The sequence below is a fragment of the Anoplopoma fimbria genome, chromosome 19 (genome assembly GCF_027596085.1).
Source record: "Anoplopoma fimbria isolate UVic2021 breed Golden Eagle Sablefish chromosome 19, Afim_UVic_2022, whole genome shotgun sequence".
NCBI lineage: Eukaryota > Metazoa > Chordata > Actinopteri > Perciformes > Anoplopomatidae > Anoplopoma > Anoplopoma fimbria.
In genome coordinates this window covers 5408181-5426869 of record NC_072467.1, presented here as the reverse complement: position 1 = coordinate 5426869, position 18689 = coordinate 5408181, and the positions used below count along the sequence as shown (strand labels likewise).

At 39.3% G+C, this 18689-nt stretch overlaps 2 protein-coding genes across 3 annotated transcripts; one reads left to right on the top strand and one right to left on the bottom strand.

The window, feature by feature from the left end:
- The first annotated feature begins 750 nt into the window (after positions 1 to 750).
- On the top strand, positions 751 to 11770 carry LOC129108171 (uncharacterized). Its single transcript, XM_054619867.1, has 20 exons — positions 751 to 909; positions 2608 to 2724; positions 2816 to 2922; positions 3001 to 3109; positions 3681 to 3797; positions 3875 to 3936; positions 6094 to 6246; positions 6326 to 6517; positions 6623 to 6722; positions 6811 to 6952; positions 7072 to 7255; positions 7358 to 7457; positions 8138 to 8265; positions 8358 to 8389; positions 8839 to 8951; positions 9701 to 9846; positions 9935 to 10029; positions 10106 to 10184; positions 10278 to 10386; positions 11375 to 11770. The coding sequence occupies exons 1-20, from the start codon at positions 840 to 842 to the stop codon at positions 11446 to 11448; spliced, it is 2229 nt and encodes a 742-aa protein (XP_054475842.1). The 5' UTR covers positions 751 to 839; the 3' UTR covers positions 11449 to 11770.
- A 156-nt stretch (positions 11771 to 11926) lies between these two features.
- Positions 11927 to 18231, bottom strand: LOC129108172 (kelch domain-containing protein 10-like). Of its 2 annotated transcripts, none has more exons than XM_054619869.1 (10): positions 18000 to 18231; positions 17131 to 17232; positions 16644 to 16865; positions 15549 to 15703; positions 15249 to 15397; positions 15058 to 15142; positions 14908 to 14974; positions 14772 to 14819; positions 14543 to 14682; positions 11927 to 14161 (listed from the first exon to the last, which is right to left on the bottom strand). In XM_054619869.1, the coding sequence occupies exons 1-10, from the start codon at positions 18082 to 18084 to the stop codon at positions 13952 to 13954; spliced, it is 1263 nt and encodes a 420-aa protein (XP_054475844.1). In that variant the 5' UTR covers positions 18085 to 18231; the 3' UTR covers positions 11927 to 13951. The 2 variants fall into 2 exon arrangements, with proteins under 2 accessions (XP_054475844.1, XP_054475845.1); XM_054619870.1 differs by having other exon boundaries at positions 11928 to 14161; positions 17140 to 17232; positions 18000 to 18230.
- Between the last annotated feature and the right edge of the window lie 458 nt (positions 18232 to 18689).

The following is an 18689-nucleotide window of genomic DNA, read 5'->3' as shown; positions in this document are numbered from 1 at the left end:
CCCGAACTTTCACCTGGTTTATGAGCATTGTATGAGCAGTCACATGAGTTTGGAAGAGAAGCAAGGACTATTTTGGACCAAAACTTCTCTGAGTTTCTCCTTTACTAAATCATAGCATCCCTGGGTAAAGGGAGGCCGACTGCAGCATTACAAAAATGCAGCATTAATAAACAAGTAGGGAGAACGGAGGCCGTCCCTGTAGATGTCCCTGTAAAGCCATACCCTTCTCTGCCACTTAAAAATGACAAGACCAACTTTGAAATACTCAGTCCAATCAGTGGGACATTTCAGAGAGACAAACTGCAAGAATCCTTATTAATATCTCAAAAACCAAGAACTTTCAGTTCATGACCTGCTCACCAAAATAACACCCACCAAATGTAACGTGAGGGTTTAATATGTGGTGGTTGAATCACTCTCGTTGAGCGAAACAGCCGGATGGAGACTAAAAATCTTTACTTTACTGTTCCTCACAAGTTTGCCTTCAAGACTTTCTGACAGAAATGGTTTATTTAAGCCTTACCCAAGCCACGACCTTTACCTAAGCCTAACCAAGTAGGTTGGTTGTCCAGACCTAAGTAAACTCCTTTAATGTGCATATTTGGTCAGCTTTACAACACTTAAAAAAAAAAACAGCACAAAGTGGTTTACATTCGAGTTAAGGGTGGGTTTTCCCTATTTTGGGTTCTCAACCATCGAGGCCTACATTTCCCACAATTCCAAGCGGTCTAATCCTGAGTCAGAGCGTCTGCTTCACATGAGCGCAGTAAAGGGGACGTTGACAGAGATGAGAACGAAGTGTTATAAGACATAACGGGGGAAGTGTCTTAACGAAGGAGATGTCTCTGTCGGTCGCACACAGCTTGGACACCAGCAGCCGGAGAAGGAGGCCGGCTGAGCAGACACAAGGTGACCGGCTGAGGCTCATATTTAGCTTGTGGTACTAAAAAAAACTTTATTTGTAACAAGCAGAGCGTGTCCTTAACAGCGCTGTGAATGTAATCTCCATTTTAAATCTGACAACATAGGCTGGTTTTCCTATTCAGCCTACAGTGATATCATCCTGAGAACAGAGTAAACACGGTCGCAGAGAGGGCTGCTGCGTGTCGGACAGTGATGTCGTATTATTTACACACTGCGTGTGTGCGCGTGACTGCGCGTGCCAGTGCCGTCTCTGTTTGTGTCCCCAAATCCCCATGTTAAAAGTGCACATAATAATAAAGGGACATTTGATATAAAATATTTGTTTCCTTTGCTGCTATGTGACAAACGGTAGTTGTGGCAGCAAATATTGATCATTTACTACATTGAGTGTGTATTATTTTCAATGAATATACAATAATAGAAACTAGGAAGTTTAACATATTACAATATGACATCTTCAGATTGCTTGTTTTATCCAACCAACAGTGAAAAAACCTAAATACATCGCTTTTACTATAATATAAAAAAGCAAAAAATCCACCTCACTGTTGAACCAGGGAAGGTAGTTCAGAGACATTCTCTATCTCTCCATGTCATCAAAATGTATATATTTTGTCAATCTAGCTAAAGTACCTACAGTAGGTTAATTAAGTATATCTTGAATCAACACATTTTCTTTCATTCATGCCTCACTTTATTTAGGTTGTACTAAACAAAAGTTTTGTCTTTCATGATGAATGCTTTAAAACCCATAAACATCCTTCCTTTAGGAGAAAGTTATTAACTGTCTATTTTTATCCCTATTATTTCATTGTGAACCTTAATGTCTTCCTCTTCTACACTGATGGACAAAACTATCAGTAATGATCTAAAAACGTACAAACAACCTCCTCTGTCAGTGCACAATCATTAACACGGTCACTAGTAGTGCTTTTTTAACTATGTTTGGGCTTCAGGAAGCAAATACTAAAACAGGAAGATGAAAAACAAACGAGACTCAAAAGTGGGAAGTCGCTAATTCAAACAGCGTAAAAGGAGAAGTCACGATAATTGTGCTCTCATGTTTCATGATGCCAGCTGTTTGTCAGCACTTATTCATTCATTAGGTTTGTGTCTTGTAAGAATGAATCAATGGAGGGGCGTTTTTACCCTTTACTTTATTAGTGTCATGCCTCTGGTTTCCCCACAGAACAAATACAGCTATTGTCAGGCTGTCTGAGGCAGTGATCAGTTCAAAGATAGAAAGAAAGATAACATTTCTGCCCATGAGGCAAGACATCACCATCAACAAGAAATCAATATATAGGACAATACTCTTGCCAAAATGGTCTTTTCTTTTAGTTTTAAAGTCCTTAAATGACTGTGAAAAATGTATGACCAAGGTCATGTGCTATTGTGAGTGTTGTGAATGTGATGACTCTGTTGTTGAAGCCAATACAAAATGTATTGTACATGAACTGCTACACCAAAACAATTAATTCAAATACATTTACACTTATTTAATAATATTTTTCAAATTGCCTGAAAATGAAATATATGATTCTATACTCTTTCTACAGCCACAAATAATGAGACGTGACTCTCTAATGATACAGTGACCTTATGAGTAACACACAATAGTTTCAGTACTTGCTGTTCTTGTACTTTCTTTAGTGTAATATTTTTTTTTGCTTGGTGTTGCAGATCCTCAGGATGACCGACTGTGCGGAGAACCACAACTTAATTCAACAGACACTCTATCTTCACATCAGTCAATATGTCCTGCCATGTGCACAACAAAATGCATGCCTGAACATGCATGTGAGTACTGACTTATTCACACTTTTTTTAAACAGCAATACTGACATGTTTTCAAACACTTATTTGTCATCTTTGTTGCTTGTCAATGTAGGTCCGAACCATCATGCTTGTGATGATAGCTGGGAGGAGATCCAAAGCAAGAGAACCATCAGAGCGGAGAACGAAGTGGAAGCCAACAAACTGGTCAACAACTACAGGGTAAGTCGTCCAAAGTGGTTTGAATGCAGCAAGCAGAATGGCTCATCCCTACAACTCAGTATTTGGTCTCTGTATCAGTTTGGTTTCAGAAAATGGAAGAGCCATGTGACGGAGCGTCCGTTTGAAGTCAGGTCTGAGGTTGTGAAAGAGCTCTACTCTGAACTGAACGTCATTAAACCCCATGCAGGTACAGGTACACGTTATAGTATTATTATTATCATTATTATTATAGTATATATAAGTAATGTGTCAAGTATGTGTTGGAGGATAATTCTGATTTATCTCAAATTGGAAATGATTGATGAGACGAGCATGTGAAAATGCCAACAGTTCAGTTATATCACTAACTGCTTTATTTGGAGGTGAAACCCAAAGCGAGCGGACCAAAATAACAAATAATCATAAATCACAAATAATCCCCCATTTATCAAAAAAACTGTGTGTGCACAACTAAGGCAAGAGGGATGGGTCTAAGTTGAGACCAGATGATGGAAGTTTGCAAAGGGTTGTTTGACTTATAATTTTACTGTAATTTTACTTGACAGTGTGTTAACAGATCTAAGCAATTAACTTGATGAGTGCATCGTTGTTATTATTACCGAGAGAAAGGAATGACAAAACCACAAAAATACGATCAAAGTTGTAATAAACTAGCATTATCCTTTACATACAAATAACATGGAAACAAAATGATACTGTGGCTGCTGGAGAACTTGTCAGCCTTTCACTAATGATTTTGTCTGTCTTTTTGGTGTCAGGTCATCTCATCACATGCGGAAACGTAGCGTATGTGCTTCTCTTCGGTTGGTGGGTCTCTCTGGCGTATTTCTTGATCGGCCTGCTTATGTTCATCACTATTACTGGTGTACCGTATGGTAGGTGAGCCAGCTAACAAATATTAATGATCATGGTTTTTTTGTGCATATATTCAGTTTTTTCTCTCACCCTTTAGGCAAACTTTGCTGGAAGTTGTCCTGTTACTTCCTGTGGCCATTCGGCAAGTCAATCCATGAGGTAAGGTTTGGTTTCAGTAGATTTTTGGGATGTTTTAATTCTTCTACAAACTAAAATGAGGAAGGCGCACAGTCAATCTTGTAGGTTCCTCAATGTCTTTCACAGACTTGTGGCCATGAAAGCAGAGGTCTTGCTTAGGAACACCACAAGTCTGAAACGGAACACAGTTTGCTGCAACTCGTTGTTGCACATACATCAATGAGGTTAGAGTTGATACTCTGAAAACATTTAAAGAAATCAACATAATATTTTTCTAAGTGCTTATTTATAATAATTAAGCCTTTATTAGTCCCACAATGGGGAAATTATTTCTCTGCATTTAACCCATCCCGGAGGAGCAGTGGGCTGCAAATGAAGCGCCCGGGGAGCAACTTGGGGTTAGGTGTCTTGCTCAAGGACACCTCGGCATGTTGCCGGTAGAGGGGTTTGAACCACCAACCTTGTGGTTACGGGACAAGCGCTCTACCTCATGTGCCACAGCCGCCCCAGCCTATTTCAAGATAGGCTTTAGAGAAGAGGAAGATTTGGAACAATAAGGTACTTACAGTACTTTAAAGTTTAAATGTATGTATGAGTGGCTTGATATCAACTCCAGTGACTCAGTTGTTACTTTAAAAGGGGCAGAAGAATCCTCACTGAAACATTCCTGCTGACATATTTTTGTCTAAGTGAGGACAGAGGGTGAGTAGGTGTTTGCCTCTTGAGTACATTGTGTAGATTTGCCCTGTTGTACGAATAGGAATATCAATTTGTGTAAACTAAAGACTTCAAGCTGTGCCAAGAGTCACGTTAAACTAATAAACTTTTTGTGCCTGAGGAGGTGGAGCGCCCTTTGAGCAGTTTGACCTGGACAGTCCCCAAGTTTACAACTTGTTTTTTATATGCTGCAACATTTATATGTGACCAGGCCTGATGTTTTAAAACCCCTCCTTTGAGGCCAAACAACCACCAATTGCAACTTCCCATATTTTCAGGAGCCACTTAAAAGCTTCAGGGGTGTTTTATGTCATGTTTTTTTATATTATTCAGGTTGATGATTTGTTAAGCCTTTGGCAGCTTCACAAGATCAGTTGTATGGGTGAGACAAGGGGAGTAAATGCCCTGTCAGATCAGTTTGACAATAAAGTAAAGTCACAAAAACCTTTTCAAAGGTCCCCGTGGCCTCAAGCTTTATTTGTCACCAAATGTTTATTTTGCTAGTGCACTATTCACAGGACTTCTCCATTTTGGTTTAGTTGGAAGTTTCACCAATAACTAAACAAGGTTTAGATCAAAGTGATACAAGCCAAAAGACAGGGGACAAGTAGATCCCTTCTTCAGAATTCAGAACCAAGTTTTGATATACTAAAAGGGTGCATCAGCTTTATTTGCACTAACAGATTGTCATATTCACAGTGAAAATGGCTTTGCTAGGGGTGTCTTACTGAAAATGTTGTATTCACCATTAAGAATAAAAAGTTTAATGGAAGAAAACACAGGCAAACATAGCTGATCAGTCAGAATTCCTTCAGCAATCTTGCATCCATAACTGCTAAAACTCTTACAAGTAGCTACATTCTAGCAACACCTTGAGCAACAACTCACATGCTGCAAACCCTTCACTGGTTTCCTATGGATTTTACTGATTTTAAGTCAGGAGCGGGCCATATTTCTGAAATTGTTTTACATCTGCACCCATGAATGCATCTCTTATTTGATCTATTGCTGGTTACTTGTGTGTGATTTCCTTTTATGGTGTAGTTTGACAACAGATTTAATTGATTCATCGACTAGAGTGTGTTTTATCTTCCAAGCAGAAATGTCAAACATCCATGTCCTCAAGTTTCTCAAATGTGAAGATCAGCTGGTTTCTCTGTTTTATATCACTCGAAACGGGATCTTTGGGGTTTGGGCTGTTGCTCAGATAAAACACAGAACAGACTCCACTTTGACTTTGGGAAATCGTGATGGGCATTTTTAACTACTTTCTGACATTTTATACACTAATCCTTCTTTATTTTCAATACTTGGGGGAAAAACAGACAGATTTCTCCAATCTGTAAATAATAATTACTTACAGCAGGCAGCCCATGTGATTGAGATCACACTGGATGAGTTTTAAAGTTGGTGCTCTAATGATTCCAGATATAACACTTTCCTCTGGTTGTGTTTCTCCAGATTGGAAATACATTGAGGAGATGTTGTGAACAAGCACCAGACTGTGAGTGCAACATAGATGGGACGGAAGATAATTCACCAGTTCTGTTGCCTTCACCCACAGAGGTGTTAATCCCAGAGCTGCCAGGACGACCTCTGCGTACTCCTTACTGGGTAATTTAAAATGTAAGTATGGAACATGTATATATAAAATGAAATGTTGCTACATGGAAATCATTCTTTTGATACACAGCATCGTTTCTCCACTTACGTGTGGCTGCTGCTGGGATATCCTCCTCTGGTGGTCATCCACTCCCTGGCCTGTTTCCTCTCCTGGATCCTGGTCTTCACTATCCCTGTTTTTAAGATGAACGCACGGACACTAGGCGTCATCCTTCTCTTGGCTCCTGAGGATGTCTCTGTCTCCACCTGCTCACAGAGGAAGGCAAGGGAGAGATTTATTGTTAATCACCTACAGCACATAAACCTGGAGATATTATTCAGTGTTGGTTTAACGTGCCAGCTTCTTTATTTCCTACTTGACCCTTAGCCTCAAGTCTATGAAACCAGAGCCCTGCTGTGCTGCTACCATGCTGCAAACTGGTATTACTACAAATACACTGTTGATGGGATCAATGTGTTCGCCGTCAGTATCCTTTACCGGTGTGTACATGAAGTCTGTGTGTCAGTGTGTCAAATGGAGACCTGTTATTATCTTTGACCCCCCCCCCATCTCAGACCTCCTCCCTCTAGTAATAATTGCCATGGTAATTGGATATATTGACCGAGAAAACCAGTACGCCAGCTCTAATGTCAAGTTTGCCATAGCAATCTGCTCCATCATACCTCTGTCTTATTATATTGGTATGGGCATTGCCAGGTGAGTTGTTCTTGATTTGAAATACACCTTTAGTGTACCCACATTTTTTTAAAGAGTGACAGATTTTCCGTACAAAGCAGCTTCTGATGTTAACTGTCAATCGTTTTTGACACTTGTAGTATCTCAGCCCAGAGTAACTTTGCAGTGGGTGCAGTGGTGAACGCCACCTTTGGCTCCATTACAGAGTTGACCTTTTACATCACAGCCCTGCTCAGAGGTCACCAGGCCGCCAACCCGTGTCTGCAGGAGGTTGTTAAAGCAGCACTGACTGGCACGCTGCTCGGATGCATCCTCTTCATCCCTGTGAGTAATCAGTTACCACACAGTGGAGACAAAAGTCCCATTCAAAAACACAAGTCTTGCAAGTACAGTATGAATGTGGCCTCCTACATGTCTTTTTCTTAGGGCATCTGCATGATAATCGGAGGGTTGAGGCACAGTGAGCAAAGATTCAACAGTCGCTCTACAGGAGTGAGCTCCGCATTGCTTTTCATCTCTGTGGGAGGCAAGTATTTCATTGATGTGGACTGTATGCTTTCATTCAGCCAGACGTTTTTCAAAGTATCTCACACAGGTGTTGATAACAATTCAAAAAAGTTACAGAACTTTTCTATGAAAATAAGAAACTGTTCTTACTATCTTTTTTTTAACTTTTCTAACTGTATTTTAAGATGCAAACCACAAAATGATCTGCTTCAGTTTTGACACTTGCTCCACCTGCAGGCAACAAATGTTACAACTACAGTTGTTTTTTGCAGCTACTGTTTTCATTGTGTTTGAAGGTGTTTTACACTTAACACTTGCACATCTGTTAGCTGAAATAAATATTACAGATTTAGCATAATTGTGTCACACAATTCTCCAGTGGATATTTAATTATCAAACAAAATTATTCAACTAGTGGCTGTAAAACATCAACTGTTAAATGTTGAAGAGTTTGTAAATTAATTTGTCCTTTTTATATACAAAATATTAAATCAATAAATAAGAGATGTGTAGATGTTTCAACAATGACCAAGTTCAAACATATGTCAAATATTCAGCTCCAAATGTCATTACATTTTTATAGATACATTTTTATAGATATTCAGTTGATGGTGGCAGCAACAGAACTAACTGTGCTAAAATGTAAAACCTTTACCAAACCCTTTTACACTGACTCATCTCCCTGATTGTCAATGGCAGGTGTGTTTGCCCCAACGTTGTTCTCCAAAGCTTATGGAAATCTGGTGTGTGACGCCTGCACCAACTCCTCTGCAGGAAACAGCACAACCGGCGGTCAGTTTGTCTGCCACAACTGCCACTACGATCTGGTAAGCATCTCATTGTAACAAGCACATTATAACAATATGAACATATAAGACATAGACTGTCTTATGTATAATATTTTTATTTTTCCCAACAGAACAACGGTACATTGTTCCGCAACCATGTTGAGTAAGACACTTTTTTATTTTATATATATATATATATATATATATATATATATATATATATATATACTGACTTTAATAAAAAGGACATTTTTTGAAAAGTCTTCTCATTTGTGCATTTAGTGTCAAGAGTTAACGTTTCCACAATGTCCGTGTTTGTTTATTATATGTCTTGGTTTAATATTGAGCAGCAGACTCTAAAATTGACTCTAGAGCTGATGCACTTACAAAGACTTTTCAACACATTTCTCTTAAAGTTGATTATAATTCTAGTGAAACAGTGAGAGAGTAACTGTCTGGAAGACAATCAATCTAAAAGTATTCGATTTTGTGGAAATTTGTTGGCGTACATATAAGGTATAAATAGACCAGAGGCAAATAAGCTACAACCTACTAAGCCATCAAAGTCTTTTGAATTTCCCTTTAAATTTTTGTTTGTGATCTTTTCGCCAGGCCACTGGTGTACACAGTGTGTATCCTCTTGCCAGCCGCCTACATCATTGGTCTGATATTTACGCTGAAGACGCACTCCCACATTTATGACATCCATGTTGGAGAAGGACAGGGTAGGACTCTCCCTCTCATGAATCACAGCTAAGGGCATAGTTTGGTTTATTTTTAGGGGGGGTGGTACTAAAAGTAGGTGTATTACTTACAGTAGACGGCGGTTGGGACACTCCCAGTTTTGAGAAACAGACAGAAGTACCAACACAGAAGCTAAGTACCTGTAAAAAGGCCCACGGAAAAAACTCCTGAAAAATATCAGTGTACACTATATTAAGAATATTTTCACTGCTTTACCTTACTGTCAGATAGCCCTTTTAGACAGCTAATTGAAGCTGTTACTTATGATCTCTTCAAAGCCTCAAGAGTCCATTGACAAAAACAATAATTTTTCTGTCACACAACACAGTAGTTGCTGGTTACCTCTGCCTCGATCGGTTCATTTGTTTATGTATTTGTCTGACTTTGGTGTTTTAAAGAGTTAGTTTTGATTCACCGAAGTCCCACAATTACACAGACAAACTAACCGATTGAGGCAGCGGTAGACCAGCAACTTCTGTAAAAAGATTACTGTGGCTTCGTTAGGAGCATAATTGCCTTTGTGTTGCTCCTCTGCTGGTATTGTTTCTCTTAATTGGGGACATGTCTACTGTAGGTAACACACTGACTTATAAGTACATCATACAACCCCACTTCAAAACATCCAAACTATCCATTTAAGGCTAACACAAAATTGTACCTCACATTATTCCACTACAAGGCAGTGAACAGTTGTCTAATGCTAATATAATCTCTCTTTTTGTCTGCACAGTGACGGGCCACCATGGCGCAGTAGTCCACTGGTCACGGTGGAGGTCTCTGCTCATCCTCATCATGGCCACCGTCCTCACGTCTGCTTGTGCTGATCTTGTTACCGAGCACATCCAGCCAATACTAAACCAGCCCAACGTCTCTCAGGTCAGGACGTGCATCTAAAAAGGTGCTGAGTCAGATGTTATGTGGTCGTTTCCTCCAGCTGTGCTAACGTTTTACTCTCTTTCTCCAGTATTTCATTGGTGTGACAGTTCTCGCAATGGTTCCTGAGATCCCAGAGATTGTTAATGGGATTCAGTTTGCTCTCCAAAACAACATCAGTCTTAGGTAAATCCTGTCATATTAAGTTGTTTCTCTGCACATTTTAAAAAGTGAAATGTATAATGATTTGTCTTTTTTTCAGCTTGGAGGTGGGAAGCTGTATTGCTGTTCAGGTCTGCATGCTGCAGATTCCAATTCTCGTCTTATTTAATTCCTTCTATGTAAGACACCCTACGGTTTGATCATTGATTAATTCATATAAATACCTACTGTTTAATGTTTCAAAGTTTCTGTAATCATCTCTGTTTGGACAGGATGTGGGATTTGTGCTGTTATTCAGTGACATACACCTGTGGGCCAGTATCTTCAGTGTGATTCTTGTCAACTACATCTTCATGGACGGCAAGTCTGATTATTTTCAGGGTAAGTTTAGTTTGTTTTAAGTTTTTTTACAGAGATGGAACTTAAATTGGAAAACATGACCGCAAGGCGAGTCTTCAACCACCATCGTTGCTATCCTCCTGTCTAGTTGTAAAACATACTTCATTCAAACTAAAAAAACAAGCGGCGATGGATGCAGGCAATCTGCTCGTAGTCGTTATATAAGAAACGGCATACACTCTTGCCAAAATCAAAATTAAACTCACCAAGCTGTCTGGCCACGAAGAAACCAGCTGAGTTGAGTGCCAATAGTGCCTTTAGCTGTTAACGGTTTACCAATTAAACTGTTAATAAAAGCCAGCCGGTCCAGCAGTGTGTGTACTGATAGGTCCGTTAATCTAGCCAAACACACCGCAAAGGTTATCAAAGATGCTCTATTACACCAGTGGTTTTTAAATGGTATACACCAAGTCTCCTAAGTGTCATTGCGTGTTCAAAAGGTTTTTGATTGATTCCTTTGATGCTTTGAAAACAAACTTTTATTCACCAAAGGGGGGGAATAAAACCCTGATTTTTTTTATAGACTAAATAGTGAATTAGTAAATAGAAAAAAATGTATCTGCACAATAATTCATAATGTAAGCAATGCTTAGTTACAGCCATTTAGCACAAAAAAACCTTGTGATGTAGATTTCTTTCTCATCCAGTGCAGAAAATAAATCTGCTGACCAAGTTAGATGTAGACATGTGCAACAGACAATTTACTAACCGGAGTGACAGCAGCACAGTGAAAATAGGCTGTTTCTGGCATGGCGGCCGGCAGCTGGGTCCACTGAAATGTCTGCAGGTTGATTATCCAACCAGTCCCTGGGGATTTCAAAATATACAACTAAAAATATTAACATATATTTATAGTATAGTTAGTTTTGTTTAAGAATAGCTGACAGCAAATCCAGTATGGTGGTTTGATAGAATGTGTTCTTAGACTTGTTTAACCCAATGATGTGATGTTTCCTGTCCTCCCTTCCAGGTACAGCTCTGGTGGTTGTCTACCTTATTCTGCTGGCTCTGTATTACTTTGCTCCATCTCCACCAGGCTGCTGACTGGGCAACTAAAAGTTTTCAGCCCAAGTAACATTTTTTTGTCTGAACATGCAAATTCAACATCACTCCCTGTTAAGACTTTTTCCTGAGAGGGTCATGACTAAATATTTGTGTAAGAATCCTGACATAGGCTTTTCATTATGGATTTTATTTCTCATGCCGTTTTGTAAGCTAACATACTTAACTATGTGTCCTCAGACTCATCATTTCTTATGATCTTTGTAAACTGTTTTGAAAGAAGGTAAAAAGTATTTTTACAATGCAAATTAATATTATAATGTTATCTGCACTGATATTTTGGTTAAGGAACTGTTGTAATATATTTTGTATACTGTTTAATTCAACCATGTTAAATGGTACATGTCTGTTAGAGATAATGATATAAGTGACATTATTTTAGATCAAATACTGGCACTCTATGTTTGGGAGATGTGGCATGGCTGGCTGTGCTAAGGAAGAACAATATTTGTTAAAACAACAGTTTGAAAACCTGTCTGCCTGTGTTTTTATTGTTTGTACTGTCAGGAATTACAAAATATAATGTACATTACAGCCATAATTGCTTTTGAGGAGACATTTAGCTTTTCTCCCGAGAGTTTATATAAAGTGACATGCACACCATACTGTCATGCAAGAGATAATTTAACTTTCATTAACATCCCAATTGATGTAAATATAAACATCTCAATCTTAAGCAAGGCAGTACATTTATCAAGTCTGAGCACAAAATGAAGCTGTTGCTTCATAATAAGATAAATAAGGCCATAACATGTCAAACATAAGAAACTAACTGAGCAGTTTTGAATAAGAAAATGGGCATTATGATACAATACATTTGAGAAGAGTTAGCTTAGTATTGTACCGGCAGTTACAGTGATCGTGTGTGATAAAAGGTAAAAGTTGACAAAATAGGAGATAAAAATAGGCAAAGATGTGACTGAATACAAGCAGCTGGTGCGTTACTACCGTATTTAAGATTTACAGTCAGCAGTTACCGCAAAAAGATTTGGTTCATCAAAGTCATCTCTGCATGCATAAATCTGCTTTTACAAAAAAAAGACTTGACATTTTGGCAATAGTGAATGTTTATGGAGTTCTTCAGACTGAGTCTGATCACAGTATTTCACATCCTGAGTACACCTCAAGACTCTACCTTGTTTCTTGTTAAAAGTACCACAGCACAATTCTTCTGGAAAAACAAGACCAAAAGTAAAACAAAAAAAAACAACAGAGTCTATGTTACAGTATAAAAGGTGAAAATGAAGTTTAGGCATAAACTGAACTGAAATGACAATGAAATAATGGGAAAAGAAAAGAAGCTTCATGTTTGGCTACAATTCAAAGTTTTGTAATAAAATAAAACAGCAGGAGAGTGATTCAAATAAATAGGTAACAAATGTGTATTTAAGTTATTGTAAAATCGTTAGCTGTAAGCGGCGGCTGCTGATTACTCGTGAGCAGAAAGGTTCAGCAACAAAAGGCTCATGTGGCGAAAACCAGGTAAAACACATGGGGGGAAAAAAGCTACATGTACATGCACTGAGAAAACAAACATTCTAAGAAAGGTCTGATTCACTGATGTGTAAAAACAATATGTGTGACATTTAGGAAATTCAGAAGGCACCGAATGTAGAAACAAAAAGGCTTAAGAATCACTGTGGAGCTACAGGTGCATTCATTTATTTCTAATGTTTCCTTAAAGAAGAAGAATAACCAAAGAGGCACTAGAAGATTCACAGTGATGCCATGTCACAGATGTTATTATTATTATTTTTTTTTATGATCACAAGGCCTAATGTGACCAGTGGGAGGAACATTTAAAATTTGTATTGTACATTTACGATCAAAGTTCGATATCAGCATGCAATCAGAAAGCCCTGGAGGCTGAAACATGATGCTTTAAATAATTGACCTACTTAGACTTTTAGGTATCACAGTTGTAACGTGCCGATGCTTAATCAGCAGTGTGCCCATTTAATCTGGCCCATTTCTCTCTAACTAAATGGGAAATTTAGGTTTATATCAGCAATGTTTGATCTAACCTATGTCTGAACAGTGAAACGAGCTGAGCTCCGTCGCTGAATGTAATCTAAAATGACACTAGCAGAAGAAACATTCAATTTGCCTGGGACATTTAGCTATTCCAGCTCATACGACAGCAATGTGTGGTAAAAAAATTAAATAGAAAATGGGGAATGCAATATGGAGTTGACCAACATTTTTTTGAGTGCAAAGCAAAAGAAACAATGATTCAGGTGTCCACACTGATTCATGACTTCTGATGGATTCATGCAAACTCAAATCTGACCCACCACATACAAAGAAAGTCATTGCAGAAAAACTTTTTTTCCCTTTACAAGGACATTTACATTAAACTAAAGTTAAAAGGCATTCAAAGTTTTTCAGAAACTTCTGACGTCAGACTATCTTTTCCTAGTCATCAGTGATTTTAGAGTCAGTGCTGTTTCATCACATACCACTTCCTTCAGTCTCTGTGCTTTGTCTATTTCAGCCGCTGAATTAGTGTGTGCGTCAGTCCCATGCTGAGCAGCTGAAGCGTGGACAGCTGAGCTAAATGAGGGAATGTTTTCAGCAGCTTCTCCCAGGTCAGCTCCAGCAGGCTGGGCACCACCAACCACAGTTTGTACAAAGAGCCAGTCCTTCTGTTCCCAGACATGTTGACGACACCGCCGTGAACATACATGCAGCCAGCCTAAAGGAGAGAAACAGTTGCAAAAATTAGAGCTGCAACATTTAGTTGATTCATTATTTAGTTAATCAACATAAAGTTAATGAGAAACTATTTTGATAACTGATAAATCTTCTGTCATTTTTTTAAAGTAAAACCCCCAAATACTCTCTAGTTTCAGCTTTACCAATGTGATGATTTGCTTTTTTTTTTAGGATTGATAATTGAATTTTTTTTTATAGACTAAATAATTGATTTGTAAATGTAACAAAAAGAATCTGCAGATTAATTCATAATGAAAACAATACTTAGTTGCAGCCATACAGCAAAATGGTGATGTAGATTTAATTCCCATCCAGTTGCTGACGAAGTTAGATGTAGACGTGTGACAGACAATTTACTAACCGGAGTGACTGCAGCACAGTGAAAATAGGCCGGTTCTGGCATGGCGGCCGGCAGCTTGGTCCACTGAAATGTCTGCAGGTTGATTTTCCACAGGTCGGATAGGATCAGCTCTCCGTTATAACCCCCACATATAAACACCTCTGGAGGTAGAAACAGAACAACACATGGTAAAAATAAAAACTTTTCCGACAGTTGTGTCCAGAAAAAAGCCGTGTTAAATACTCCTTACCATCTTTGACCTGCACACAGCTGTGACAACGGCGAGCAGCAGGATATCCTGTCATGATAATGACAAAGTAAATTCAATGCATGGTCTTTTCATACTTAATTCAGCAACAAAAAAAAGATACACATGGATCACAAACCTATTTTTTCGTGGGGTTTGCTGACAATCTCCTCCCAGTAATTTGTCTCCAAGTTATATGCGTGAATCTGATGAAGAGAAATGGTATAAGTAAGTAATTAGTAGTAAATAGTAACACATTATTATTACACTATGTGCCTGTTTCTCTCACCTTGTCCAGGGGATATGACGTCCAGGAAGTCCCACCTCCTAAAATGTATATTCGCTGTCCATCATGGGCTAGTTCATGTCTGTACCTGTAAGATCATGCATTGATTTTCAGTCTATTCTAAAGTTACTGTGAGGAACTTTAACTGATTATGAAACAGTGATTGGTCAGATTCGATTCGATTGCTGTCTCACCTCTCCTCTGGTAGATCTGAGGGTGCATTGTTGGGTTTGAGGTGGGTCCACTCTCTGGTGGTCAGGTCCAGCCTGTGCAGGTCTGTACTGTAAAGGTAGCCTGTTGTCCCGCCAAACACGTAGAGGTAGCCATTAATGATGACCATGGCCTGGAAATGGAGAACACTTATAGATGTTGTTTGGTGGAATACACAGATATATGTTTGAGCCAAATATTCTTAAACAAATAAAGACAGAGAATAACATTTTAGGACTTCAGCTTTGTGTCTAAACCAGCTATAAAGAGACAAACACTGTTACCTGTCCATAGATCTTGTTGGGTTTCTTCCCTCTGCAGTTGAGCAGGTTCCATCGTTTGTACTGAACATTGCAAACATGGACGTCATTGCCGTTGTTTTCACCAAATGGAATCCCCGTGCCACCAAACACAAGAAGGTTGTTGCCATGTAAAACAGCTGAGAGTGAAAGAGACATGAAAACAACCCGTTTCTACTACAGTTTAACATCTTGCTTAGAGTCCCTTACAAGGTTGGTTCAAATCTACACACTGCAACATTTTGCTCCCTGAAGCTTGGAGTCGCAGCTTCAAAAATACAGTATTAGAAAAAGTATTAAAGGTCTGATGTGAATTTTTTTTTGAACTACTGACACCATATCTGCAATGTTTTAATGAATTGGTCCCCATGCTGTTTGTTATTCATGTTAAACCAGCATGTATATGATGCAAATGCATGCCACTAGCACAAGGGGGACTTCTCTGCTGTCTGCAGTGACGAATAACAGTTGATGGCAATAACACGCATTGTAAAAAGGTAAAAATTAGCCTATAAAAGAGAGAAAAAGACCACTTCTGTAGACAACACAGTCAACATTTAAAAAAAAAAAAATACTTACTTGCATGTTAAAAAACTGAATGTTTACACTGTGGCAGCCAACTTAAGAGTTTTCTTGTCAACAACCAAAGTTTCTGTTTACGTTCAGTGTTACTCACCAAAACTCAGTGTGGACCTTGAGCTCTAACAATCATGTTGATTACATTTGCTTGCTCATTAAACATTTAAAAAGCAAATTTTTAGTTTTAAACCAGTATTGTTTACATATTAGGCAATAGCAGTCATCGTCTTCCCTGCCTTTGTTGGCGCTTGGTAGTGTTTCTTGGTAAATTACTGCCACCTGTAGATCAGTGGAATAGTTTGAAACCACTGGCTGGATTAGTAGTGTGTCACCTTTGTGCAGATACCTCATGAAACTTCCCGCCCCATAGTCGTATCAGTGGTCATAAACCTATCAGGGTACCTTTAATAAGACCAGTATATGGCTCTGAAAGGAAAAGCAGTGGTTGTGGGCAGGGGTTTCATTTTGATAAGAAAGGAAGGGCAGCACACCAATCCTTACCTGACAGAGAGGCCAGCTCTGTCGGCATGTAACCCTCTGTGCGGACCTGCTGCCAGGTGGCCGTGGCAAAATGAAACCGCCAAAGCTCCCTGAAGAGAGGGTAGTCTTCATTCTCTGACCCGCCTGCCTCGTCAAAGTCTGGGTTGTAACCTCCAAACACATACAGGTTGGTGCTGTCTGCCACACAGCGGTGTCCGCTCCGGGCTGGGGGTACACAATGTCCTGTGGGAGGAACAGGTTCAAGACCAAGTCCAGGATGTAGATGGGAAAGGAAATGGAGATGATGTAAGCAAAGAACATCATAAAGCATAAATATCAGAGAACTTGATGCCTAAGTACTTGAAGTGAAAGCAATTTGTGAGCAATTTGTGGGTTTTACAACTTTACAGTTACAGCACACAGTATTTATTTAACATGAGCGGGTTCACCCAGTCACACAGTCAATATATCTTTTTTGAGGTATAACAGTCTGATGGGGAGGTCATACTTTCAGCACCTTCTCTCAGAAACCTGTTGGGGATCCGTAGGTTGGGGCAGGAAGGGGCGAAAATGCGCCGAGCCTGAAGCCACCGTGCTCGCTTCTTGGAGCCTGTCAATAAGTCATCATACAACAAAAGTGAAAAGACAGAGACAGACAGAAATATTAAGAGTTAATGCACTTCCTGTATGTCAGATGCTGGACTGATGACATGACCACATTCTGCAGGATTTTACCTTTTTAGGATAAATCTGTTGTTTATCATCTAAACTAGTAGAAACCAGTAAGAGTGGCTTTTAATCACTGTCTTGGTGTTAATATTGACTATTTCTTATCTCCAATTGAAAACTTTGTATTAGGCTTATTGTCATTTTTTATGCCAGTTGTCATTTCTGTCTTGGCACACATTTGTTGAGTTGCCATGTGGAGATGAAGGCTGTTTGACACATCAGACATACAAAGTTTAACTAAAAACTGAGTATTTTCTAAACTGTATCAGTGAGGATTGAAGCTGACGTTTACCGTTATGTGTCCTCTATGAAGCTAATGCTAGGCCCCCTCTCTCTTTACATCAGTCTCCAATATTTTAAGCCCCATTTAAATGAAATAAAAGTTACAATAGCGCTGTAGAAACCTGCTGGGTTCACTCACTAGTTCCTGCTGGCTTCCGTAGCCACGTTAGCTAGCTATGCCCTGGGTGCTGCAGCGGTGGTACATCAACCACATCGCTGACTCTCAGACAAAACTCAGACGAAACTGTGAACGCGAAGACGAAATAAACGACGACTAATGTTATCCACATTGACATTGGGTGTGCTGCTTTGCTGCATGTACCAGGCTGCTTGTTCTTGCAGAGCGGTGGGCTTTTGTTTACAGACCTGGGTCGCGGCTGAGGGGCCTCCACGACAGTTTCTCAAACTTATTGAGCTGACTGAAGGTGCCGTCATGTTCAACCGACGACATCTCGACGAGGCTTTCAAACCCGGAGCTGGACCAGAACCCGCTTCAGTGTGACCACACGGTGTAGCATTGGCCCACAAGCTCCAGCAATCACACCAAAATAAAGAAATAACACTACGGACCGTCCACACCTGCTGCTGCCCGCCGCGTCACAGCCAGCTGGCCTGAACTGACCAATCAGAGCAGCGGAGAGCCCTCGAGTCGTGTTCAAGAAACACACGGTGATGTTTATATGTTTGGAAAACCTGCAGCGGCTCCAAACAATATATAAAGAACAGAAAAACTATAACCGTGCTTAAAAAGCTTTGCATTCATGTGGTCAATGAGTATACAAAGCCTTCACTTACCTTTAGTACCAAAAGTAACAGACAGAAGTACTGGATAATTAGAACTAGAAATTCACTGTAGATTAAAATAGTCTTTTCCAGACAAACTGGCTTTAATAGGAAATAGTTAAAATGCCCATCACCATATCTAAAGTCCAAGGTGATGTCTTTGAATTGCTGGTTTTATCCAACTAACAGTCTAAAATCAAAGGATATTACATTTACAATCTCAAAAGACAAAGAAAAACAACAAATTCTCACTAGTGAGAAGCTGGATCTAAT

Excerpts from the sequence above, each read along its gene's own strand:
- LOC129108171 (XM_054619867.1), top strand. The coding sequence starts at position 840 with ATGTCTCTGTCGGTCGCACACAGCTTGGACACCAGCAGCCGGAGAAGG. Across the intron at positions 3,110-3,680 it reads CGTCATTAAACCCCATGCAG|GTCATCTCATCACATGCGGA; the intron begins GTACAGGTACAC and ends TTTTGGTGTCAG. Across the intron at positions 6,518-6,622 it reads CCACCTGCTCACAGAGGAAG|CCTCAAGTCTATGAAACCAG; the intron begins GCAAGGGAGAGA and ends CTTGACCCTTAG.
- LOC129108172 (XM_054619869.1), bottom strand. The coding sequence starts at position 18,084 with ATGTCGTCGGTTGAACATGACGGCACCTTCAGTCAGCTCAATAAGTTT. Across the intron at positions 16,866-17,130 it reads TCTGAGAGAAGGTGCTGAAA|GACATTGTGTACCCCCAGCC; the intron begins GTATGACCTCCC and ends TTCCTCCCACAG. Across the intron at positions 15,704-16,643 it reads AGAGCTGGCCTCTCTGTCAG|CTGTTTTACATGGCAACAAC; the intron begins GTAAGGATTGGT and ends TTTCACTCTCAG.